The sequence below is a fragment of the Abrus precatorius genome, unplaced genomic scaffold (assembly GCF_003935025.1).
Source record: "Abrus precatorius isolate BTA unplaced genomic scaffold, Abrus_2018 Scaffold153, whole genome shotgun sequence".
Taxonomy (NCBI): Eukaryota; Viridiplantae; Streptophyta; class Magnoliopsida; order Fabales; family Fabaceae; genus Abrus; species Abrus precatorius.
Genome location: NW_020874351.1, coordinates 1,178,639 through 1,204,131, shown reverse-complemented (window position 1 = coordinate 1,204,131; position 25,493 = coordinate 1,178,639). Strand labels below are relative to the sequence as shown.

The following is a 25,493-nucleotide window of genomic DNA, read 5'->3' as shown; positions in this document are numbered from 1 at the left end:
ATTTGTTTCTCCAAGACATTGGCACTTGCAACTGAACACGAAAATTATTTTTCTAGATTTTTGCATTCCAACAAAAACAATTTAATATTAGTAGCTTTACGTTTCTTTAGTATGATGGCCTTATTTTTTAATAAAATATCTGTGGAACTTTTTGTATCAAATTCAGAAACACAGACACACACACTTATATACAGGACATATCGGTAGGCTGTTGGAGCAGTCCATGCCTTTGAGAATCAACAAACATGCCTTTGAAAAGAAATGGAAATTCAGGGTTGGAGTGTTAGAATTGTAGCACACCTAGGATTTCTAATTGAAACGTTTTTTCAAAGTATTGCACCACTGGCTAGTTGTTAGACATGATTGGCACTTTGCTTCACTTTCCTATTGATATTATTATCACCTCTTCAGTTTTGATTTTTTTTGTAATCATAGCATAGTAATATTATTTGCTTTGCTCACGCTTGTCTAGCTCAGTTCTGCTAATGGTTTCATACCTAGAGCATAGCAACAAAAAAAAAAATCAAATGTAAAGTTGGTATAAAATAAGGGGATAAGACTCTTGAATTCCTTTAAATCCAAAGTGATGGGCATCAAAGTTATTCTCTTATAGGTATATGTAATTTCGTTAATATCTTTTGATTTATTCATGCTTGTCTAATCCAATTTTGTAAATGGACACAACTTATATAATTCCATATATGAAATAAATCCAATCGAAAATTGCTTTGGTGATTGGGGAATGAAAGGAATAAAAGCTTGTATTACCATTACTTGAGTTCATGGTGCTTACAGAAACTTGCAGTGTAGCCTCTAAAAGGTTGTTGTTTGCATGGGAATTGCGTTTCAACAAAGTCTTTTAGAGGGTGATGCTAATACCCATTAATGTTTATGGACGGTTATCAACCATATATATAATATTAAAAATGAATTATTAGATGCAAATTTAGCATTCTTTTCAGTAATTAGCTGAAATTTAATGATATGATATGTAACCCTAAGGACCGACTCCATATAATACAACTATAAAGGACTAAATAATACATTACGCATCGGTACACAATAACTAGCGTTGTGTTACACTTGGATAAATGATTCTCTAAACTTTTATACCCATCTCTTATATTTCTTCACTAATATTTTCTTTAATTGTGAAAGCATGTATAAAGAAAAATTATTTTTTATTTAAAATATAATGTTATTCCTTTTTATAATATTAATGCATCTTCAATATAATTTTTAATAAAAAAAAATTGTTAATTCTTTAATTACTACTCTTAGAAAACTTAATCCTATCCATTTTTCTCTATCTCTGGCCAAGTGTTTTATCTTTTCTAAAATAGAAATGAAATTAGCCCAGTTGGACTAATCCCTTTCTCTAATTAAAGTTATCAACGCACTTCTTTTTTTGGGGGGTGATTAAAGTATATGCGAGTATGCAACTATATTCCTATGAGGCAGTACTTTAAGTTTGGTCTTCCATCACCGTCTACTGAAGATAAAAAGTACCGTATTTTGGACTTGGAAGAGATATGGCCTATCGAAAGCACATAAATCAATTAATATCTTTGCATTTTTTAATCTTTTTTGTATGCTAATGCTAGTACTAATATACTAATTACACAATTATAAAACTAAAAACGTGGTTCATTCGAAGTTAGATGGCCTTTCTCCTTTAGTATTATTATGTTTTATTCAAATCCAATGTAATCATGTGTAGTTATTATGTACAACTGGGACTAGACACAGCCAAGCATGGCATTATTCGTACATATTCTATACGATATATATTGATCACAGTCTGATAAGAACATCTCTCTGTAGACTGTGTTTATTTGGCATTTCTTAACAACTACTTGCCCAGCTATGGTCAGAAATTCGCCAACTTGGTGGGCCATATTCTCAAGCCCCGGAATAGACCACTAAATTAGCTCTAGTTATTTTCGTCAAACACATACTGTATAGTTATTTTCATCAAAAGCCAAAGCTGTTAAAGTACTTTATTTTCTAATTTATTTAAGTATCTACTAGCTTACATAAACCAAATCCAAATGGTCAATTGTCTGTGCTTGAAATATACGGTGTGAATTTATTAGATAAAATATTAGATATTTTGACATGGTGGAAATAAAAAATAATAACAGATATTCGAATGTTTGTGTCAATATTTTATGGTTGTTATTTAATCATCGAACTCTGCAGAGAGTAAATGCTGACCTAGAGTTATCAGCAGACAACATTTGGATGGCGCAGGTTACTCTTGGTTCTGAATCATTTGGTGAAAATAAAGATGATGTTCCTGTACACTAAACATCACACATTATGAATGATATGGCTCTCACGTCATTTTGAAGGCACAAAATTGTGTGTGATCATTACAGAATGGGTTTGAAGATGGAATTTCATCGAAGTGTCAAACACAATCACTCCAACTTACCATCGAGTATGTGTGAAAGTGGAGAAAATTGATGAGCGTGAGATCCATAAACTAAATGTAACAAGTACATATTCAATTACTTCAAGAAGTGTCTCCGACACTACACAGCTCACTAGTTTAAGAATATAAAAAATTAGTTTCCTAGTAGTCTGGTAAAAAATTCTGATCCTCATAACTAACCCACTTTGCTTTAACAGTTTAGCGTAGATTAAAATAAACTAAGATATTTTTGAAGGGATGAATGAATATATGGTTTACAACATCAATCATTGTCAAAATCATTGTTCTGATTTATAAAGTAATGATCTTTCATTCGTAGGAAATGTTTCATTTTCCTTGAGAATTTTGAATTTTATAAATTTAGCTTCTGATGTTATCGCTTGGATTTTGCTTAATTTTCTTGCTTTGCTTTATAATTAAGATAATTTGCAGACTTGGTTAGGAAAGGTGCTTATGGCTAACCATTTGTATTAAAAAAAAAAAGGAGTAATATGTAATGATTGATTGACAAAAAGAAATGTAAATGTTGTCGCATGCCGTAAATGAAACGTTGAAATGGAGTACCTTTCAAAGCATGAAAAGTAATGCTCAATTGTAATATACATAAACACGCTCCCAAGTGGATTAATATTAGAAAAAGGCAAGGTTAAGTTCATTTTAATTTTTTTTCAAAATCATCCTACCTTTTATTCTACAACTTTTCTTAATTATTAGATAAAGAAAATATTTAATAGATTTTACATTTTTAACATAATAATAAATAAACATTTTAATTTAATACTCATTTTGTAAAATAGTAAAAAAATTATTAGAAAGATATAAAGAGATTTTTCATTTTTATAAAGGAGAAATATAAGAAAAAGGAACAGATTCAATCTAACAATATAATTTTATATGAATACTGAAGTGAAGTTTTAAACAATATAGTTTTTCATATTATGCATTAGAACTAGAAGATTCAATCTAACAGTAGTCTGAATAGCCTCATATGAAGTCTGCTAAGAATTCTCAAAAGTTAGCTCACCTCTTTCAACAACTTGCACCACTTGGAATTGTTGACTTAAGTTTATGGAGGTCGAGTTTGTATGTTATTTAAAAAAGAATAATAATAATAATAATAATAATAATAATAAAGAGAGGCTTTAAGTATTATAATAAATAGGGAAAAAAAGAGAAAAAGAAAAGAATAAAAACCCATTACGAAAAAATAAATTTACCCATCTTTAATTTATGACCCTCAAGATAAATTGACTTGAAATATTGACCATTTTCCTTTTGAAGTTGTGATTTTTCTTTAGGGCTGTCCTGGTCATCCTAACAAAAGTAGACCCCTCTACTTCCATTATAATATATATTTTAGTGTTCAAAATTTGCAGTATGTTTACCATTTGTTTAGGAATTGGGGTTGGAAAAGGTCAAAATAAGGACCATCTTTCTATTATACAATTTTTGTAGATAACAAAATGAGCAAAATACGTTTTCTACTAAACCATTTATTTATTTATTTATTCAAAATAAGAAAAATGTTAGAAAAAAGTGGTAGGCAACAATTCCCTTCAAAAATTGTGGGTATTCCCATGTCACTTTTTTCCCACTTTGATGCCCAACTTAAAGTCATTTAAAATGAAACAAATTGCAATGTTTTGCGAAAGCAGAAAGACAACTAGACAGCATGGTTTGGAGGCTGAAGTTTATCCATTAGGATAAAGGAAACGCATAATAAATAAATAATAATAATAATAATAATAATAATAATAATAATAATAATAATAATAATTAAAGAGCAATTTACATTATCCAGAAAGGCATATATGGTGGGACCCACCTTATTAGCTTACGTGTTCAATCATCCCACCAGATCCTTACACCTGTCCATTCCATTCCACCACGCAACTCCAACGAAGAAGGTTCATGAACCGGGACCCACATTTTATCCATTAACATCACGTGATGCCACGTGCCTCCAGACGGCACCCAACAACGCCGTTTCACACTGCAAGACAAAATATTCAATATGCCCACGAAAGGCGACAAAAAATCTCCATATGTCCGAGGAAGAGTCAAGGGTATATTTGTCATTTGGGTCCCCGCTTGACCTGGCTGTTCAATATTAAATACGGCGTCGTTTTTATTCGGCACGTGACAAGTCGGCCACTGAAGAGAGAGAGAAGAAAGATTGGTTTTCCGAAGCGCCCGCCATTGCCGAAGAGTGCTTAAGAAGGAGGTTTTTTGCTCTGAAATCGGAGTTAAACGTTATTCTGAGTCAGCATCATGGTTCAGCTAATGAGGTCCGATACGGATAGCCACTGTGTGAAAAAGGTGAAGTTGGAGATTCAAGATGAAATTCCCCCTCTTCACTCCCACAAGCGACCCAAATTGGAATCTCCCCCGAAGGTTTTTTTTTCCTGCTAAAAATTGAATTTCGATGATATTTAGATGAAACCCATCATCGATTTCTTCCTTTTTTTGTTTGTAGTTAGTTCTCTCTTGAGACTCATTTTACATGTTTTTTTTGTTTTGTTTTGAAACAGTGTGTTTCGAGTGATGATTGTCTTCCAATTCCTCCAGCTTCGTATAATCCCTTGGATGAGCCAAGCCCGTTAGGTTTGCGTCTCAGGAAGAGTCCTTCCCTTTTGGATTTGATTCAGATGAGGCTCTCCCAACAAGATGACCCCAAAAAGAAAGACCAAAAGGGTTCTGCTTCTACTGCGGATTCTAAACTCAAGGCTTCCAATTTTCCTGGTACCGTTTTGAAAATTGGGACTTGGGAGGTATGTTCATAGTTTGTGGAATAGTATTACAAAAAAAAAAATGATGCGATGTGCATATGGTAATTTTGCTTGTTATGATCCTGCAGTATAAGTCTAGATACGAAGGAGACTTGGTGGCAAAGTGTTACTTTGCAAAGCATAAGCTGGTATGGGAAGTTCTTGATGGTTGTCTTAAGAATAAGATTGAAATTCCATGGTCTGATATCATGGCTCTCAAGGCAAACTACCCTGAGGATGAACCAGGAACTTTGGAAGTAGTGGTAAGCATCGTGGTTTTTTTTTAAAAAAATTATTATTTATTTAATTAGTAGTAGATTTAGCATGATTCTTATGTGGCATGCTAAGTTGATGTTCGTGTTTGTTGTAGCTGGCAAGAAGACCCTTGTTTTTTAGGGAGATCAATCCACAGCCAAGGAAGCATACCTTGTGGCAGGCAACATCAGACTTCACTGGTGGACAAGCCAGCATACACAAGTACAATTACATTAGTGGTCTTCTTTTGGCATTTAGGTAGTTTTTTACATTGATTCCTTGCTGATGTGATTCTGTGTGTTGTCGTAGGCGACATTTTCTGCAGTGCCCGCAAGGATTGTTAGGCAAGCATTTTGAGAAGCTCGTTCAGTGTGATCCCCGTCTCAACTTTCTAAGCCAACAGCCAGATTTGGTGTTGGAGACTCCATATTTTGAACCTGGAACTGCAATCCATGACCACATTGAATCTAGTGATGGTTTTGATAGAAAAAGCGAAGAGCAAGCTAGCATATTTGGATTGCAGGATGTGGAATCAGGATCTGCAGTTCAATCATCTTCCTCCAAAAGTGAACATAATCTCGTGGGTAAAGCTGTTGAAAATGTTTCCCAAGAAATTACCTCACCTAGCTCAGGTAATTGCTGCGGATTTTTTTTTACATCATTTGAATTCAATATGATAGTAAATGCACCTGTTTATGATATATGATCCGGTATTCTTGTGTTCGTGTGTATATATGACGTGTGTAGTGTCAAGCGATTACAGCAATCTAGAATTTTTGAAGAATAGTTTTTAAAGGTTATACGCGTTTCTATTTTTTATTATGCATTTCTTCCGCCCAAGTTAGATTTTAGTCGCTACCTAATTATATAAATATAATATAATGATGTGAAGAATAACATACATATGTGTAAAATACGGATCATATTATAATCATTTATGTTATCATCATCCAAAGCTTATATATAATATTTATGGTGTGCAGTGATGAACGCCCAAACAATCAAAGATTTCAGGTGTAGAGGAGCGGAAACTTTGAAGTTTCTCAGTAATTTGGATCAGATAAAATTGCCTGGACTTCACCCTTCTATGTCAATGGATGATTTGGTAAGCCACATTGGACATTGCATTTCAGAACAGATAGCATCTGACAATCCCATCTTCGGCGGGGACAGCCAGTATAGTAGATCCATTCTGGAGGAATTTACCCAATACTTGTTCAATGACTCTCAACATACAACAGCCTCTGATGAACAATATGTAATGTCAAGGGTGAACTCACTATACTGCCTTCTGCAGAAAGACCCTTCTACAACACAAGACACAATGACCAGAAATGGTAAAGGTTTGGATGCAGATGAGGGTGCAAAAGTTGGTGTGAGCAACTCCACACACACACAGTTATCATCATGCAAAACTAAGGTGGCTGATTTGGAAGTTCAACCAGATGATACTTCTGGCTGCAAGCAGGGAACTGGCATGACTAGGAAGGAATCAGCTGGCGATTTACTTCTTAATCTTCCAAGGATTGCATCTATGCCGCAGTTTTTATTTCCAGTGTCGGAGGATTCTGTTAATAAAGTTAGATAATAATGACCTATCAAAGCTTGCAAGCAACACTAAATCCATTGTGATCTTCCAACAGTGTGAATATTGTATCTGCTGTTTGTTAGTGGGATTCAGAAATTCACATTGATGATGAATCCCGACAGACATAATGGGACATTTTATATTTTCAGCTCAACAAAATAAGAGAATATAAAAATGTGGAACGAGTGAGAAAATCTTTCTATATAGCCTCTTGACAAGATGAAGAATGAAATGATCATAGACCTGAAAATGGAAAATGATCTTAAGAGTGTGATTTATGTTTACCGAGTAACTGAATCAACAAGCAAAAATATTTAGAACAATACTCTTTTATTGCTTAAAGAGAAACAACATATAAATTAATACCAATACAGTCACTAGAAGATTTACAGTTTTTTTTTTCTTTTCGAGATAAATGAATAATATGTTCATTGGGTTTGATCTCACCCCATATATTACTACACTATGCACTCTAATAAAGTAACCAGAGAAACATCCAATATGCGCAGCCAACTAAACAACCCGGACAAAACCTACAAAAAGAATTTAATACGCGCGCGCGCACACACAAAAGGTATAATACACTTTAAGGAGGTATAATGCACTTTAAGGTTCATCCTGGCCTTCATCTCCCATATGTTCAGTTTCTTGTAACATGTTCATAAGCATGTTCACTTGTTCTTGAAGCATTGCATTGTCTCTTTCCACTCGAGCCCGTTTACTCCTTTCTTCTACAAGCTGGAGTTGCAAGTGCTCCAGACATCGTGAATCCTCCTCTAGTTGTTCATTTAGCCCATCTATTTCCCTATCCTGCAAGAGAAGCAAATGCCTCAGCCTCAGTTTCAGGCGTATAATAATTGTGCTTAGCTAGCAAGTCAAGGTGCTTAGGAAACATGGAACCTTTCTGTTCATTTCTTGGATGGCAATCCTTCTCATGCTTTCAACAACATCAACATTGACAAGCTTTCGCTTCTTTCCAATCAACCAGCCCTTTGGATAGTTTGCAGATTCAAAGTCCGGCGGAGGAAGTAAAGACTCAGCCGAGGGTCGTCGGCCATTGATGTTCTTTATAGGTTCTAAGGGTTCAAACAAGGCCTTTCGACGCTCTGAAAGCTCAGAAACTGCAGTGGAATTGTTCAACTCCTCACTAGCAGGAGTAGGTGTTAGAGGATCTTCTTCTTGCTTCATGGGTGGTTTATTACCTGTTTCTTCTGATACCTCTAAATTCCTCCCGCTACCTGTGGGGAACAAGTTACCATTTCTCTTTTGCAGCTGAGAAAATTTTCACAACAAAAACAAGCTATATTTGCTATAAGATGTTCACCAATGTAGTCATATCCATTGCACTCAACAAATGATTACCATAAGAACAAAATTATAGCTATGTTGGTACTATTTTCTAATAAAGACAAATTATATGTTGTTTTTTAAGTACCGTTTATTAATTAAAATTAGAGTTTTATTTTAATAAAATATTTATATTTAATGTTATTACAGATTACTGAGATAAAATTATAATTTTAACTGATAAACAAAAACAACAATATTTAAAGAACTGCAATTAAATTTCCTCTTTTTGATAATGGCTATCGATTTTAATTACCAAGATGAAAAAATAGTGGTTATTGAGATGAAATATGGATTTCGGTTAGATGATTCTTATATAATATATAAGCCAATAGTAACAAGGTAACTTAAAAATGAAATCTATAACTTAAATAGCACATAAGTGATCAAACCTATAATTATATTGTCCCCTGCCTAGTATTTTATGTCCTCATGAAGCGAAGTTTCCACGAGAGATTAGTCTTAAAGTTGAATTTATCAACGGCCAAGGCAAATAGCGTTTCACATATTAGAAGCAATGGGCTACGTGTAGTGTTAGTTGACTTATTTGCCTGCTTTAAGCCTAACTTCGCAGCTTCCATTTTACACGAAACTATACTAATGTCATACTATATAAACCTATTCTTTTGGATGAACAAATTGACTTCAACTTCAGTCAAGGTGAAGCAATCCATGCTAATGGATTGCCTTGAATATGGTTGAGTATGGATACCGAAAGCCTATTCAACAAATACTAAGATACACCCATTGAAAAAAAGAAAAGGAATAGAAAAAAGGTAATGTTGACACGTTTAGATGAACCATCGATAACAAGAGCAACATCAAAATCAAGGAAACCAAAATGAAGGTTACACTGAAGAGGGTTGGTTGGAGGGAGGGAGGGTGGGCTGTCCAACAATGCAAACCAAGATATGCGTTTTTCTCTTTTTCTTTTCCCCTATTTGTGTCCTTCATGAAATACAATAAATCATCATATCTACAATTATCACAAATAAAACTTTGAACAAGATGTCTAAAATTGTCGTGTTGTATTCACCAAAAAAAATATTTGTCGTGTTGCTTTTATTACTATTAGATCAAAATCGGAGTGTCAGCTCATAATAATGAGGCACTAATCAGCTAACAAATTGCTTCATAATTTCATTAAAATTAATTTTTTTTTATCATATTCTAACAGATTTGGATCTGAATTATTATAGGATACTGATAACTACATAAAAGCGGAGTTGGGTAAGCCAATGATAACAAATAAAGCAACTTAACATAAAAGTCACACCAACTGTTAAACATAAACCCTGTTTTACGCTTCTCTCTAAAAGAGTGAATAATTTTGCAGGAATCCCAGAAAGCAATCCCAAAGCTAAATGGAAAAAGGAAGACCCAGTTAGAAATCGTACAAAAAAATTCACAGATTATTGGTAGAGAGCTGAAAAAATGACCAAAACATTGAATTCCACACACAAATCTTAAAAAAATGACATGACTTTGATTTATGAGAGAAAGTAAGTACAATTGAGAAATTGGTAGGAAGAAAGAGTAGAAGGAGAAAAAAAAAAGTTTTTGAAGTTCAGAAGAAAGAACCTGATCTTCTTCTGGATTTCCAGAAAATTCTAGGAGTAGAGACAGGAGAGAAGGCATTCAAAGCATCATCTATGACCATTTTGCTATCACTATCACGTGTTTCCATAGAAGAAGAAGAAGCTTCAAGTTCAGAACTAATTTGAACACATGCATCAGCTCTCAAAGGAACACATAATAAGAGAGAGAGAGAGAAAGATTTATTGTCGTTTTGGAAGTGTTGTTTGGCTTTCTTCTTGATCCTCCGACCATCTAAAGGTCTTGCTTTCTCTGTCTCTAACAACTTACACGCAGATGCTGATAATTGTATGGGACCATCACCATTAGATTATAACCTTTTCAACGGTCTAGATTTCTTGTTCCGGTGAAAATTTTTATGTCAAAGAGACTTGTCCCTTAAAATAAATGCTCCTGTGGACCCCTCTCTACCTCCTTCCATTCCTTGCCTTTTTTTTAATGTGTGTTTAGAAATAAGTCTAGTATCAATATATTAAAGAAAAAAAAAAACCTTGCACAGAGCGATTAAATAATGGAGTTATGATAAAAAAAAGATTATTTTTTTTAAATTCCACGTGTTGGGTGGTTTCGGAAGATCCCAAGTTTCGTGTGGATTAAAACTATGAATTGTTTATTTTATTAATGGTGTAATCAGAATAATAATAAAAAAAAAAGAGCCGGGCAAGGACTGCTACAGTTTAGGATCCTTTGCACATGATATGAACATAGGCCCATGTTGTATAGATTAGTCTTCAACTTGATAGAGATTTTGATACTTACTCTTGGGCCCCCAAACGTGTTCAGTATTCACTCTTTGTCCCAAGAGTTTGATGAATGATAACTAATAGCTGTATGCAACTAATTTTATAAGGAAAATGAAAAATAATTATATATGATTTATTATCCTTGGTCTTTCAGTATTTGATTTGGCTCTCTGTATAGTAATAAAAAATTGACGTTGCTTTGAGTTTTGTTATTTTGAAGGTGCTAAGCGTCTTTTTTTTTTTTTTTTTTTTTTATTAACCAAGTTGTGGTTGTTGCTGACATGAGGAACTTTATTGCAAATTTCTTCCAAGGACCCATCTTGCTGAGTAAGTTGCTTAGAATTTATTAATCACTTCTTAGATAAAACCAGCATTACAATATACATTAATTCTCCTACTATTTTTCAAGATTAGTTACTAAATATTAAGTAGCTTCCGTGACTTCGGAAAATATTAATTTTATTTCAAACAAAATTTCATCAACATTCTTCTGTACTTTCACATACATCTACGAAAGGAGATGACTACTTTGTCATTCTAGTTCTTCAGATGCTAGAAAAAGATCAATAGGTGACATGTTTGTTGGCGGAAATCTACACAAATGGGTGGAGTCATTATCTTGGAAGCATTGAAAAAAAATGACCCCACTTTGGTGATAGCTACAAGAGATCCATCCAAGGAGGTAAAGAACACTAAAAAAGTGTTTTTGAGTATGTTTTGTCACAGAAATTATACATACTAACAATATGTTGTCTGTCTGGTGCTACTAACAAATTAATAAACTTATATATAAGAAATTGATATGTCAATACAATTTTCTATTAAATAAAGTTTATATTGATAGAAATGACCATACTAGCAGACTTTTTCTGTCAGTTTTTCTTTATTTTTTGTAATGTAATTAGGTTTGAAAATCAACCATACTTGAATTAGTAGAAGAAAAAAGCAACTGATATTCTATGCACGAAAGAGAATTATGCTATACTTTTGGGTGTTTAGTCAAATAACATTACTTATGGCTATACCAGAAAAACATTGATCCCTCAAGACTCTCTTCAAGTGCTACATTATGTAACGGGAGAGAGAAATACGAGTTATGCGAGATGCTGATGGAGGGGATTCAAAATGATCAACTTGATGATAAAATGATAAAACAAAGCAACACCAATGGCTTAAAGCACTTTTCAGTATTATCAGGTATTGATCGTATGTCATCTCAGATTGCCAACGTAGAAGAATTCATAAGTTTGCATACACAATTGGTGTTCTGTTAGTTTTAGTTGCAAGTATGTTCTGCCTTTGTGTTCTGTTGGCAGCAGACAGGGCTCAAAGAAGCAATATAGCCACTGCTTTGCTAAGAATGAGGAATTAATATTATTATTGTTATTATTATTATACCAATGCTTGTAGCATTTAAGCAATTGTTTCACAAGGCACTTGGAAATAAAAAAAAAAAGATGGTCGTTTTAGATTACTATCTCAAGAAAATAAAACAAAAGATGTAAAGAAAAACAAAATGCTGTGTTGTTTACTTGGTCAACATGTAGGAAATTTATTTTACATGACTCTTGTGAAATCACACAAACTCACCTAAAAACATTACTAATGGGCATCAATGCAAAACCACTCAAGGATAACTGTAGAAAAGCATTAAATAAACTTTAGAGAACAGAAACAAGTTTCACATTTTAGTCAACTTCTTCAATCTTTGGGCCAGCCCCACTGCCACCAGTGGATGATTTTCCGCTGCCACCACTAGGCATGTCATCTGCAGCACCCATTGGAACATCTCCACCACCAGCACCTTGGTACATATTGGAGATAATTGGGTTGCACAATCCCTCCAAATCCTTCAATCTGTCCTGGAATTCCTCCACCTCTGCAAGTTGGTTTCTATCAAGCCACTCGATGGTCTCATCCACAGCCTTCTCTATCTTCTGCTTATCTGCAGGGTCCAATTTCCCTGCAAATTTCTCATCCTTCACAGTATTCCTCATGTTGTAAGCATAGTTCTCCAAAGAGTTTTTAGCCTCCACCTTCTTCTTCACCTCCTCATCCTCTGCCTTGTATTTCTCTGCCTCCTGCACCATTCTCTCAATCTCCTCTTTGCTCAACCTTCCTTTATCATTGGTGATTGTGATCTTGTTCTTCACCCCTGCAGTTTTATCCTCAGCAGAAACATTCAAAATACCATTTGCATCAATGTCAAAGCAGACATTGATTTGAGGAACTCCTCTTGGTGCTGGCGGGATCCCAGTGAGCTCAAACTTCCCCAACAAGTTGTTATCTTTGGTTCTGGCTCTCTCACCTTCATAAACCTGAATCAACACCCCAGGTTGATTATCAGCATAAGTAGAGAAAATCTGCTCCTTCTTAGTGGGAATAGTTGTGTTCCTTGGAATCAACACAGTCATAACTCCTCCTGCAGTTTCAATACCAAGGCTAAGAGGAGTGACATCAAGCAGAAGCAAGTCTTGAACCTTCTCATTCCCTTCACCACTCAAAATAGCAGCTTGCACTGCAGCTCCATATGCCACAGCCTCATCTGGGTTAATGCTCTTGCACAGCTCTTTCCCATTGAAGAAATCCTGCAAAAGTTGCTGAACTTTGGGAATTCTGGTGGATCCACCAACAAGTACAACATCATGAACTTGACTCTTATCGATCTTAGAGTCCCTCAAACACTTCTCCACAGGCTCCATGCACCTGCGGAACAAGTCCATGTTGAGCTCCTCAAACCTGGCTCTGGTGATGGTGGAATAGAAATCAATGCCTTCATAGAGTGAATCAATCTCAATAGTTGTCTGGCTGGTGGAAGAGAGAGTCCTCTTAGCCCTCTCACATGCAGTTCTGAGTCTCCTAAGAGCTCTTGCACTTGTGCTAATATCCTTCTTGTGCTTCCTCTTGAACTCAGCGACAAAATGGTTTACGAGTCTGTTATCAAAATCTTCACCTCCCAAATGGGTATCTCCGGCAGTGGCTTTAACTTCAAAAATACCCTCCTCAATAGTGAGGAGTGAAACATCGAAGGTTCCACCACCGAGGTCAAAGATGAGCACGTTCTTCTCACCAGACCTCGAAGCCTTCTTGTCCAATCCATAGGCAATAGCAGCAGCGGTTGGTTCATTGATGATTCTCGTTACGTTAAGGCCTGCAATGGCGCCAGCATCCTTCGTGGCTTGTCTCTGAGAATCGTTGAAATAAGCAGGCACAGTGATAACCGCGTTCTTTATGCTCTGACCCAGAAAAGCCTCCGCGATCTCCTTCATCTTCGTCAACACCATCGAAGATATCTCTTCTGCTGAAAACTGTTTCTCTTCTCCTTTGTACTGAACGACAATCATGGGTTTGTCGGCGGGACCCGGAACGACCTTGAATGGCCAGTGTTTCATGTCGCTTTGCACAGAAGGGTCTGAGAATCTGCGACCAATTAGTCGTTTTGCGTCGAAAACAGTATTCTGTGGGTTCATGGCAACTTGGTTCTTCGCAGCGTCTCCTATGAGACGCTCTGTATCGGTGAAAGCGACGTAGGAAGGAGTGGTTCTGTTGCCTTGGTCATTGGCTATGATCTCAACTCGGTCGCTTTGCCACACTCCAACGCAGCTATAGGTGGTGCCGAGGTCAATGCCAATGGCCTTTCCTTCTGTCTTCGAAGCCATGAAAGAATGAATGAATGAAAAAAAGTGTGTGTAACTGTGAGAAAATGAATGGAACAGGTAGTGATGAACGTGAATGTGTAGCTGCTTTGATGATTGACTGTGATGACAATGCAGGGGAATGTTGAGATATAAAGGGAAGAGGGAAGGTGAAGAAAATTCGAGACAGTGTTACGTGAAACTTCACCCAATGAGACAATACCAACCAGAGAGTTCTGGAGAATCCAGAGTGGAGCCTCCCAGGTTTTTCGAGTTCCTTCCTTTCCTCATTTAAATAAATATCATTATTTATGTTTTTTACATTATATATTCCTATTTATGTATTTTTTTTAATTGTATTTATGGTCTATGTTTATGATCGGAATTCGGAAAGAAGAAATGTTATTTGGAACTTCTAAAAGTGGATGATGAACATAAAAAGAAAAAATGTTTCAAGACTTAAAAATAATTTTTCTTTAAAATGTCATCATCAAGCATTAAAGCTATCATATTTTCATACGCTTTTTCATTTAAATATTCTTTTATATATTTTATATTTACTATTTTGTACTAGTAACAAATTTATCTAATGCACTTTTTCATTAATGTAACACATTTAAATTTTTTACATCTTTTTTTAATTTTGTCGATAAATATTATATATTTATATTTGGTCAAGAAATTTTATAAATCTTGAATATGTGTGTGTTTGTGTACAGGATCTATATAGACTATGCTCCCTAAAAGGGTATGAAGATACTAGTTAGTGTAAAGGGGCCTGGAGAAATCAAGACGTAAGCCCATTCAATAGGAGGATATCACATAGGCCCAACTCCATCTGACTAAAAGTGAAAAGGCCCAACTCCAGAGTCAAGCTCCAATTTGCAATCCAATGAAAACAAACAAAAAGAAACAAATAAACTATCGTTTCTTGGAGGCTCATCTTCTCCAATGCTAGAAAAAACAGAGACCAAAGGAAGCCAGTTTATTTTTCAAAAATCTTGTGAACTATTGCCCTAAAGATATTAATTTAAAAATTAATAAATAAAAAGATAAAAAGGTTGTATAAGAAAAAGTAATTAACTATACAATAACATATGGAATTTGGTTGATTAACATGAGAGAAACATTTTGTGTACATTAAAAAAATAGAAATACAAATAGCAAAAACTTTTAAATATATTTTTTGTACGTAATTAGTTAATTAAAAACAAAAACAAAACAATTGCTTCGTTAATTTATAACGTTTTAAAATTAATTTATTGTTTTTGAAAATTAACCAATTATAAAAATATCTCAAAATATGCAAAAAAGGTGTATTGTTAGAATTCTTAAATGATTAATGAGAAGTCTAAGAAGTAAGCGGCAACAGAAATCTACAAAAGACCTTAAATTAAATAGTGAGAGAGCATTTGCTTTACAAAGAACTTTATTTTACAGAATATTTGCATTGGATTAACGTATGGCTATTCATGTGGATCAAATTTTATTTTATTTTCTTGTCGTTACAAAGAAACAGTCACGAAAAGTGACGATCATGTCAAAAAAACAGCCATGCATGTCGTGAAAGCTGAAATAACAGTAGGTCTAAACATGTTGTCATTTGCTTTATTCCCCATAACATGAGATGTCCCATGTACGTAGCGCATCTCTTCAACATAAACTGTATATCATACAAGAAAAGGCTGTTTAATAACCCTTGTGTAGATTCAAATTTCATTTGGTGGTTTTCCTCTTACACCTCAGTCTTCTCCATTTGGCAAGCCTAAGGATGCTATTTTGGACTCCTTCCTATGTAGTACTTCTATTTGGTTTCCAGAGGTATCTTTTCGCTTGCTTCTAATGACAATGGCTTCATCAGCATCCTCAACTATTTATTGTTCACATTTACCCTCGTTTTAGCATTCCCTCATTAGCCCATTTACACTTTATGTCTCATTGAGATTCCTTTTCACTTGATCACAGATCATTATACTTATTCTCTTGTCAAATCGTACGTTCTGTTAACTTTGTTGTTAAGATTATTCCTAATGCCTACATCACGAACTTAAGAATTTACCACCTTTCTAAGTTGAATTGCGTTATTTGATAAACTAAAATTTAACACTGAATGTGATATTGTATTATAGATATACACATCTCAACAATAGGTAGAATACTTTAGTGGTACCCAAAACATTTCCTTTTTTAGTTCTAGGATAAACTTGTGAGAAACAAAGGGTATATTATAACATGAACTGTACAAAATATCACCCCCTAAAATAACAGGAACATACTCGGTTAAATGTAAAAAAAATGTATATATTATAAGGGACCTGTTGTATTTATTTACTTTAACCCATGCTCACTTCTTCCCTGTTTCTTAAATGGCATGGACAGGCCACTTTTTCATATTCTATCTCCAGGAAATACTTTTTCCCATACCTCTTAGTTATCACTTCTCACAATCCTTTTTCCTTCATTGAATAAATTAATGACCTATATAACACCCTAACCCTACCCAAGACCATATAATTCAAAACCTATTTCCTTTGCTAGGCTTTGGACATTGTTCAACGAAAGTCAAGGACACCCTACAAAGAATCATAATCACCCCACGCTTTCCCAACCCCTAAGATGAACGCAAGATTTTTTGCTTTCTTCCTACTCATTTCATGGATTCAAGCCTCAGAGTTCAATATGAATCTCACTTCGGAAGGTAAAGGCCTAATCAATGGACACGCACAAGAACTTCTTGGTACATGACTTCTTTAGTTTTCCAATCAAGCACACACTACATGTTTCCCAAATTTGTAGGCATATATTTATTTTCACTTTCAATTTTACAGTCAACGTTATTCAATGATAGGAAAATTATATGGAAGCATAGAAGACTCAGTAAGGTTGACAGACAAAGTTGAGGAAACAAAGAATTGGCACAAACAAGAACTATTTAATACTACAAGAAAATCACAAGGTGGTGGAAGTTCCGGAGGCGGAGGAAAGAAAGGAAGAGCAGGAACTGGTGGCAGTGCAAATGTGAATCGCCGGCCACGTCAAAGTTCCGCACCAACATTATTACTATTATCAGGGCCCCATTTTTGGGTCACAATATTTAATATATACGTGAGTTTTGCTTTAATCATGTTTCCTTTCCACTATGTCTGATTAATCCATGCCCAAAAAAATTGGTTACCTTATGTTTCTCTTTTTTAATGCCACTAAATAATGGCGATTGGGGTCCTTTATTATTTAAAATATACGTCTTTGTTTGTACATCAGTTTGTGTCCTCCTTCTGAATACTCAATATGCATATCGTTATCTAATTTATCAATGAATGGATGATTGAATATTTGGTTGTTACCGAAATTATAAGCTATTTAGTGGATTCATCAATGATAAATTATTTTACTATCGATTCTAGAAGCTGAATTAAAAGTCTAGATTCAGAAGGCAATAAAATAGTTTTATAATTAAAACCAAAAACAAAAGCTGCTTTGATTATCATATTTTTTTTAATTAAATTGAAAATGATGTTCAGCCAGATAAATAAATAAATAAACAAAACCAAGCATGCTTAGGAAGAACATTACTTTATTCCATGTTCTTGCAACCACTATGGATTTGTGTCACTTTTAAGTGTCTTCAAATCTTTGCGGTTAAATTAGATTCACACGTCACCTTCGAAATTGTAAAAAGCAATATGATTCAAACGGATAAAATTATTCAAAGTAAAGAATCTAATTATTTTATAAAAAGATATATGATATTTTTTAATTTATTTTTTTTCACTTTGAGCTACTCAGTTAGTATAAATACTTTATCTATTATATTGAATAAAATAGTATTAATAAAAAGAAAAAAATTAATATTATCTTGATCCTTTACATATACACGTAAATATGAATAATTTTTGTTTCAGACAGATAAACAAGAATATATTTTCTCTCTCTCAACGGATAAACAGGAGGTATAAAAACCCAGATTTCAAGCTTGCTATTTGCTGTTTGTTTTGACTTTTCAGGGAAATTACTGACTTTTAGAAATGGGTTGCTGAAAAAACATCAAATGAAATATATTCGCAAGTGTGCACTACGACTGAGATTATGTAGACGTAAGCTGGAAAGGCATCTGATGCAGAGCAAGGTAGAAGCTCCAAATTTGCACTATGCTTTCTCTTCTACGCAATCATGTATACAACAATACAATAGGCTATTTATGTAACTGATTTATGTTTGTTAAGGTTCATTTATATGTTCACAGATTATAACACTTAGCCACGGGAAGTAGTCTATTGTAAACTAAAGAGAGTCCAATTAACTATTGCATATAGTCCAAAACAAAAACTATAAAATAATAAAGGACAAACTTATAAGGGCAGTACCTTAAGTTTTAGAATTTTACTATGATAATTTACGATCATATTATATTTGACTAGAACAAAACCTTAATTTTAATTGATCAGCAGCAACAATAGTACCTACCAAATGACAACTAAGTTTTGTTGATAAATAAAATATATGCCACTTAGGTAGCATTCAAATGATTCAAAACATGCAAGCATCTCCATCATTTTGATTCCTCAAATGTCATACAAGAAATCCTTAAACACCTTCATATGCTCGGGCTGAAGAGCTATTGCCACGGATAAGGTCCCATCATTTGTTGAGCTTGGAAGTATAAAAGATAACCCCTCATAAGCAATTCCACCAGGCCCCATGAATATGGGCCTTCCCCAACCAAAGTCAGCATCATGGATTGGAAGCCTAGTCCAACTAGTGATGCCAAGATTTGGACACTTAAAAGTATGGGCTCCACGAACAAGAGCTTTTAGATCAGGTTGCAACTCAAGATAGTCAAGAGCTGATCTCAAATATTCATTGTCCATTCGTAACAATGCATTGTGGATTCTACTTGCAGCATACCAAATGGGTTTTGACATGAGATCACCAGCAACAGCTATTGGTGTGGTTGTGAATATCACATTACCAAAGTAACCTGGTGGAGGAGGAGGTTGCAATCTTGCCCGTCCATCAGTTGCAATGTACAACTTGCTCTCTTGATCATCAGGAAGTGCTCTTGCCTTGCATACACTTCGCCAAACGTGACCAGCCAACATCTCATAAGAGCTATAGCTGATTGTGTTGCCATCTTCTTTTGACTTTGCTTTTAGTGTGTTGATTTGGTCCCGTGTGAGCTTGAAAATAGACACTGCTGCATTTTCTGAGCCTGGTTTTGTGGGTTGTGGGTGGGTTTTCATAGCTGGCGGAGGCTTGTATTCTATGTGATCAAAAACGGGTCGAGGTGGATCTCTAGCATGAAGAATTGTTCGGTCAACGAATGGTGGAATCGAAACATCTAATCCACGGGCAACATCTGACCATGTATTGATGAAGTGAAGACCCGAAGCTCCATCTGCTACATGGTGTTGCATACCAACTCCTAGTGAGACCCCTCCACATTTGAAATGTGTTACCTGTAAATAGTAAAGTCCAAAAATTCGGTAGGTAATGCAATCCCTTTGTAGCTTTATCGATTAATTAATTAAGCATACACCAATCATAAAAAATGTTCGAAAGAGCTTATTACTAATGTTATAATTCTGAGAACAGATATTTAATACTTAACATTTTGGAAGACAACTTTGAATAGAAAAGATAGTGCCAACAACCCACCCGTGTTAATTATTATACAATTAGCGAGGTGGACCCTTGTCTTTAAAATGCTCTAATACACTGATTACCTTCGTAAAGATATTTAACAAGGCATGGTAAATATAATTTTTCTACTAATTATCTTCAAAATTAACTATTTTATTGATAAAAATATATATAATTAAATGACAATGTAAAAAGTTTAATTAAATTCCTAAAGTTTACTCTCAAGCAACATGCATTAAGCTTTATATGTTTTCTACGAATTATGACCTAATGTTTCAAGTTTTAAAAGGTTTTTTTCATTTTTATTCCTGGGACGTTTATAGTATAAATTATTATATTTATTAAACAATATAACTATACATCTTTAAAAAATATTATTTTAAAATTAAATTCAATCGTACACTTTATCGTGCGTTAATTATCACGCTGGTTGAAAACCCAGTACTTTTATTTTTTGTTAGGAGAAAATGATTCTTTACCAATTATCATTCTATTTTAGAATATCAAATGGGCGGGGGAATAAAAAATAGATAAAATAAAAGAAAATATAAATTATTTTTAAAAAAAAAATACTTTATTTGATGACACTTAGCATTACACCACCCAACAACTCCAACAAAAGGGCAAATTAACATGATATTGTTCTACTAAGGTCAACTAATTGATATATGTATATAATTAAAGCATAAACCGCGTTGGTTACATATATATAATTTAATTTATATAATTCTCAACTCTTCCAGTTTTCCTTTTCGCTGTGGATTTTTTACCATAGGAAGAAGTGCATCAATTATATTTGATATATATTTTTTTTCATGTTTAATTTTTTATACTCATTTAATGTTTCTCTATTTTTTGTATTTTTTTTTATTTTGCTATCCCTGTATATTAAAATGTGCGCAATGATCATTTTTTATGTTTGATAAACATATAATGGATTATTAAAAAATTCATGAGTATATATAAAATATTAAAATATGAATTAAAAACAATTAAACAATAGTTTATTCAGTAAAAGAATTACATATGATTAAAATATAAAACAAAATTTAATTAATAAATTTGATTAAAATGATTTTTTAAATAAATAATTAAAAAATTTAACTTAATATATAAAACTCATAAAATAAATACCACAAAACAAAAGTAAACCATTTATTTTATTATTGTAAAATAAGCGGAAGTATCTCCTCTCGTAACTCCTGGCACGTTTCCTCGTACATGAGTAACAAAATGCTAAAATGCTACTGTCAATGTCTGGTATGTTAATTTAAATTTTTATAATAAATTGAAATCTTTATAAAATAAAAAATAATCAATAATAATAATTCAAGTTCAATTTAAAATTATAATCAGAATCAATAAAGGACACGTGTGCAGCATAAAAAAAAGGTGAATAAAATTGAAAATCACCTGTAACACCAGCAGAGGATAGGTTTCAATCCCTTGTGAATAATCAATGGCAGGGATAAGCTGGCGGAGCTCAAGAGTGGGTGCGAAGTCGCCAAAATCGTCGATCACGCCACCGGTCTCCGCCTCCACGAAGAGCACTCCTTGGCCGTCGCACTCAATCTCCACGCGACCGTCTTCGTCGCGGCGGAGCCGCCCAGCCATTGGGTAGAAGGGAACAAGTACCTTGCTCAAAGCCTCCTTCAGAACCTTTGCGTCGAAGAAGTTGGACGCGCCCGTGGCCCTGTAGAAGTACACGCTCGGCGTGTGAAAATTTGGCACCACCAGGTCCACGTTCGAGTTCCACACCACTCGCCGCGCCACCTCCTCCGCCGGCCGAACCATCGTCGACTCTTTCACGTTGATGATCATCTCGCTGTTCCACCGGTCCCACTATCAACCAGAACATATAATAATAATAATTACAATGATATATGTCACACTGTCATTTACTCACATCACCACAAGACAAATTGAACAAGTACACCACGTTACATATAGTATGAGTTAAATAAAGACTTGAGAAACTTATGATTAAGTTTTCATGTGCATGGAACAAAAATTGCATGAGCTATAGAAATAGGACGATGAGAATGGGGAAAGAAACATTACGTGATGGAAGAGATGAGAGTAGAGAGGAATTAAGACAGTGGTTTGAAATGTTGGTTGGGATTGGGTGTGACTTGCGAGTGAGAGGAGAGTGCGATGGTTTGTAGAACTCGAAGTTTTTAAGCAAAGTAAGAAGGGGTTGGGTTGGGTTACTCACCAACCCCGCCAACTACGTCCACCAATGGTTAGCATCCACGTCATCCAGTGGAATCATTGACCACTTTCTTCATAGCTACAGATACACAGGGTAATCAATTAATCATATGTGGACACGACCTTTTCTTTCATATCTCCTAAGTTTGGTAAGAAAGGGACCTGCCCTTTCTTTTCAATTCTAAATCATAATTTCTTTTAATCAAATACTAGCAATGAAGCATGCACAATTTAACCACATTCTTTCTCCCCCACCATTTTCACATACATTTGACGATTCAAACTGCATTTTCAAGACAGTTATTATAAACTTTTTTAGGAGCTAGAAAGGACAGTGTGTCGTTCAAAGAAAATAATTTGTTGAAGATGAGTAAAAATTCGAATCGAAAACCTATTAGATTTGAGACTCTTTCGTAATTGACTAGCTCTTTAACATCATCTTTTACCCATGTTCATTCAAATTACAATATTCCAAAAGAGATTTCATGCATAATCATTTTGAAATTCAAACCTTTGTTTTAAGTACATAATTATTGTTATTGTACATTGATGCCTATTTATCGATATTTAACATCGATGCCCCTAATGAGAATGTAATTAACTAATTGAAGAGTCATATAGCAAGAGAGACCCACAAACTATATTTATCCATGTATGTATTTAATTTTATAATAACATTTTACTTACTTAATAAGTTTGATTTAAAATAAAATATGATCTGCTAAACATATGAATAGTGTGACAGCATAGATACATGAAAGTTGTTGTTTATATTAATAGATTACGTAAGAAAGTAATTGTTCTTCCTAAAAAGAAAAAAAAAAAAAAAGTTATATGCTCCTCTGGATGGTTGCCGGGTGCTATTCACTCACCAACTCTTATCTTCTAGAAACCAATACCACTCGGTCGGTGTGGTGGGTCCAGAGCAAGAGCAATGCGCTACGATCACTTTAGATATGAATTTTATGATTTTAGTAATATATATTAGTTAAGAAAATAAAAAATATATTACACTCTTTTAAAATGTATTAAAAATATTCTCAATATATTTTTAAAACTTTTAATTAACATTATTTCTATTCTTAATATAATTCTTTTTGCAGAGAATTTGATATGATTTTTTATAAAATAATTAATTTGACTGAAAAAGAATAAAATAAAAAATATTAATAAATATAACGTTACTAATAAAATTAATTATAATATTTAATTTCTATGAAATAATCCTAAAAAGGTTTAATATCTAACATAAAAGATAATATCTTAAAAACATTAATTAATATTTATGAATAATTTTAATATAATAAAATTGTTTTACTTAATAGTATTATGAAAGCAACCAAAGTTATCTAAAAAAAAATGACTATAGAAATATAAATGATGACTGCGCGTACAAAAAAGTCACTTTGGATAGACAAAGCAGATCGAAGGGATGCTGCCTCGTTGCATTGAATTCTCCCGTCAGCAAGTCGCGCCCAATGACGCATCAGGATGAATCCGATGCCTCATTTTATAAGATAAATAAATAAATAAATAATAATATTATTAAATTATTATTATTATTAATTATACTTTTATATTTTTAATATAATAATTTTATGTTTATTATATAATTTATCATAAAAAATTATTTAAATGATTATTTGTAATAAAATAAAAAGAAAGTACATATATTTTGCTTGGATATATTTAAAAGTTCAACGTCAATGTTCAAACACAAACACATAAGTTATCGAAGACAGAAATCCTGAGAGGGATATGAGTGATTGAGTGGCAATGGCTTGCCTACCCATTACATCTACTTCTGCTTCCATGGAAAGTTGTTACCATTAGTGTAGTAGACTCTCTATGATCGAGATTTTGTCCTCTCATTTTATCAGTACTTATCTGGTTACGTTAGACTTTACTGGTAATGATTCTATTAATAGTCATGACATATAAATTAAGGTGGTGACACAATTTACAATTGAAGAAAAAAATGATAATATAAATTTGCTAGGAACAAATAAAATTAGCACAAAATGTAAATATAATATTATAGATATTATTAATATTGTTCCCTAATTAAAATTAGAGTTTTATCTTGATAAGCATATCAATTTTTAATATTTATGAGCTTCCGTTTCATGTAGATATTTATTTTGCATGTTACTTGAATGAAACCTTCTAATTCTAGTAAAACAAGTAACACTAACATCCCCACAGTACTCCATCTGAATTTTGTCGATAAAATATACCTCATAAAATGTTTAATGACCAGAGTAGTGGTTACGTATGGGTAAACGAGGGTTGCATGAGTTTCAAGACGTAATTACAACTTCATAGAGGTCGATGGATCTTTCCTCAGTTTCACTGTGAAACAGAATGAGAATACAAATGTCAGAAAAAAAGGCTTTTTATTAAACCAAATATCACACCACATTTTATATATATAAGTGCTTGCAATAGTGATTTACTGTCCAAGGACCTCAAGTATAGGCCTTGTACTATTAAGGCCTTCACTACTGTCCACTACTTGGGTCGACAATAATGTAAAGGGATATGGACTCAATGGCACGGCCCAAATATAGAAATAAATTACTTCCTTGAAGAAGCTCATCCTTTAGGGAAAAAAAAAAAGCACATTCTGTGCAAAAGAAGAAGAAGCTCGTTCTAAGCATGAATGTGAATACCCTCGAATTTGATCCATACAAGAAAAAAGTAATATCCTAAAAAGTGGAGTGAAATTCTGTGCAATAATTAGGGTTTATAGTTAGTGTATTTTTTAAATTTTTACTTAAACAAAAATTAGTATTTTTTTGCTTAAATAAGTGTAAAAAATACACTAATTATAATTATAAAGCGCAGTTCACGCAATAAAAATTGCAAGATATGTTAATTCTAGAAAAGTGTTTTAGTTTTTAGTTCCTAAAAAAAGAGTGTTTTAAATTTAGGTGGTCTTTTTACTCAAAACTAAAAACATATTTTCATCATTTATAGTCAATTCCTTATTGAAGTGATCTGATTTTATGGATCGAATTTCCTCTCTAGTTTGTTATTATTGAACCACAGATTTTGATATGCCTTGGACATTTGTAATCATTGAAATATGGTTATTAGGTTCACATCTCTCCTTTGCACAAATCAACATGGTAATGGAATAAATTCGGCGAACCAAACAAAATTTAAAAATGATTGAACTCATAACGTCAATAACGTTTTAAGGCAACTTGCACTAATCTCACTTTTTAAAACTGCCCACGGCATGTAAGAAATTAGATCTTTGAGTAGTTT

The 25,493-nt window shown here is 33.7% G+C and overlaps 5 protein-coding genes across 8 annotated transcripts; 2 read left to right on the top strand and 3 right to left on the bottom strand.

The window, feature by feature from the left end:
• Positions 1 to 4,576: 4,576 nt before the first annotated feature.
• On the top strand, positions 4,577 to 9,962 carry LOC113857298. 2 transcript variants are annotated; one of them, XM_027489115.1, is made up of 6 exons: positions 4,577 to 4,831; positions 4,969 to 5,208; positions 5,295 to 5,468; positions 5,576 to 5,682; positions 5,770 to 6,092; positions 6,444 to 9,962. In XM_027489115.1, the coding sequence occupies exons 1-6, from the start codon at positions 4,709 to 4,711 to the stop codon at positions 7,046 to 7,048; spliced, it is 1,572 nt and encodes a 523-aa protein (XP_027344916.1). In that variant the 5' UTR covers positions 4,577 to 4,708; the 3' UTR covers positions 7,049 to 9,962. The 2 variants fall into 2 exon arrangements, with proteins under 2 accessions (XP_027344916.1, XP_027344917.1); XM_027489116.1 differs by having other exon boundaries at positions 4,604 to 4,756.
• On the bottom strand, positions 7,366 to 10,245 carry LOC113857299 (protein HEADING DATE REPRESSOR 1). Its single transcript, XM_027489118.1, has 3 exons — positions 9,977 to 10,245; positions 7,949 to 8,286; positions 7,366 to 7,858 (listed from the first exon to the last, which is right to left on the bottom strand). The coding sequence occupies exons 1-3, from the start codon at positions 10,080 to 10,082 to the stop codon at positions 7,655 to 7,657; spliced, it is 648 nt and encodes a 215-aa protein (XP_027344919.1). The 5' UTR covers positions 10,083 to 10,245; the 3' UTR covers positions 7,366 to 7,654.
• A 753-nt stretch (positions 10,246 to 10,998) lies between these two features.
• LOC113857297 (heat shock 70 kDa protein-like) lies at positions 10,999 to 14,488 on the bottom strand. 3 transcript variants are annotated; one of them, XM_027489113.1, is made up of 2 exons: positions 12,951 to 14,393; positions 12,423 to 12,785 (listed from the first exon to the last, which is right to left on the bottom strand). In XM_027489113.1, exons 1-2 carry the CDS (start codon positions 14,391 to 14,393, stop codon positions 12,423 to 12,425), a joined length of 1,806 nt encoding a protein of 601 aa, XP_027344914.1. The 3 variants fall into 3 exon arrangements, with proteins under 3 accessions (XP_027344913.1, XP_027344914.1, XP_027344915.1); XM_027489114.1 differs by having other exon boundaries at positions 12,423 to 12,827; positions 13,215 to 14,393; XM_027489112.1 differs by having other exon boundaries at positions 10,999 to 14,488.
• Positions 14,489 to 16,835: 2,347 nt separating this feature from the next.
• Positions 16,836 to 17,521, top strand: LOC113857295. The gene is made up of 2 exons (XM_027489110.1): positions 16,836 to 17,106; positions 17,218 to 17,521. Exons 1-2 carry the CDS (start codon positions 16,986 to 16,988, stop codon positions 17,514 to 17,516), a joined length of 420 nt encoding a protein of 139 aa, XP_027344911.1. The 5' UTR covers positions 16,836 to 16,985; the 3' UTR covers positions 17,517 to 17,521.
• Positions 17,522 to 18,242: 721 nt separating this feature from the next.
• LOC113857083 (shikimate O-hydroxycinnamoyltransferase-like) lies at positions 18,243 to 22,206 on the bottom strand. Its single transcript, XM_027488802.1, has 3 exons — positions 22,071 to 22,206; positions 21,423 to 21,851; positions 18,243 to 19,825 (listed from the first exon to the last, which is right to left on the bottom strand). The coding sequence occupies exons 2-3, from the start codon at positions 21,828 to 21,830 to the stop codon at positions 18,932 to 18,934; spliced, it is 1,302 nt and encodes a 433-aa protein (XP_027344603.1). The 5' UTR covers positions 21,831 to 21,851; positions 22,071 to 22,206; the 3' UTR covers positions 18,243 to 18,931.
• Positions 22,207 to 25,493: the final 3,287 nt, after the last annotated feature.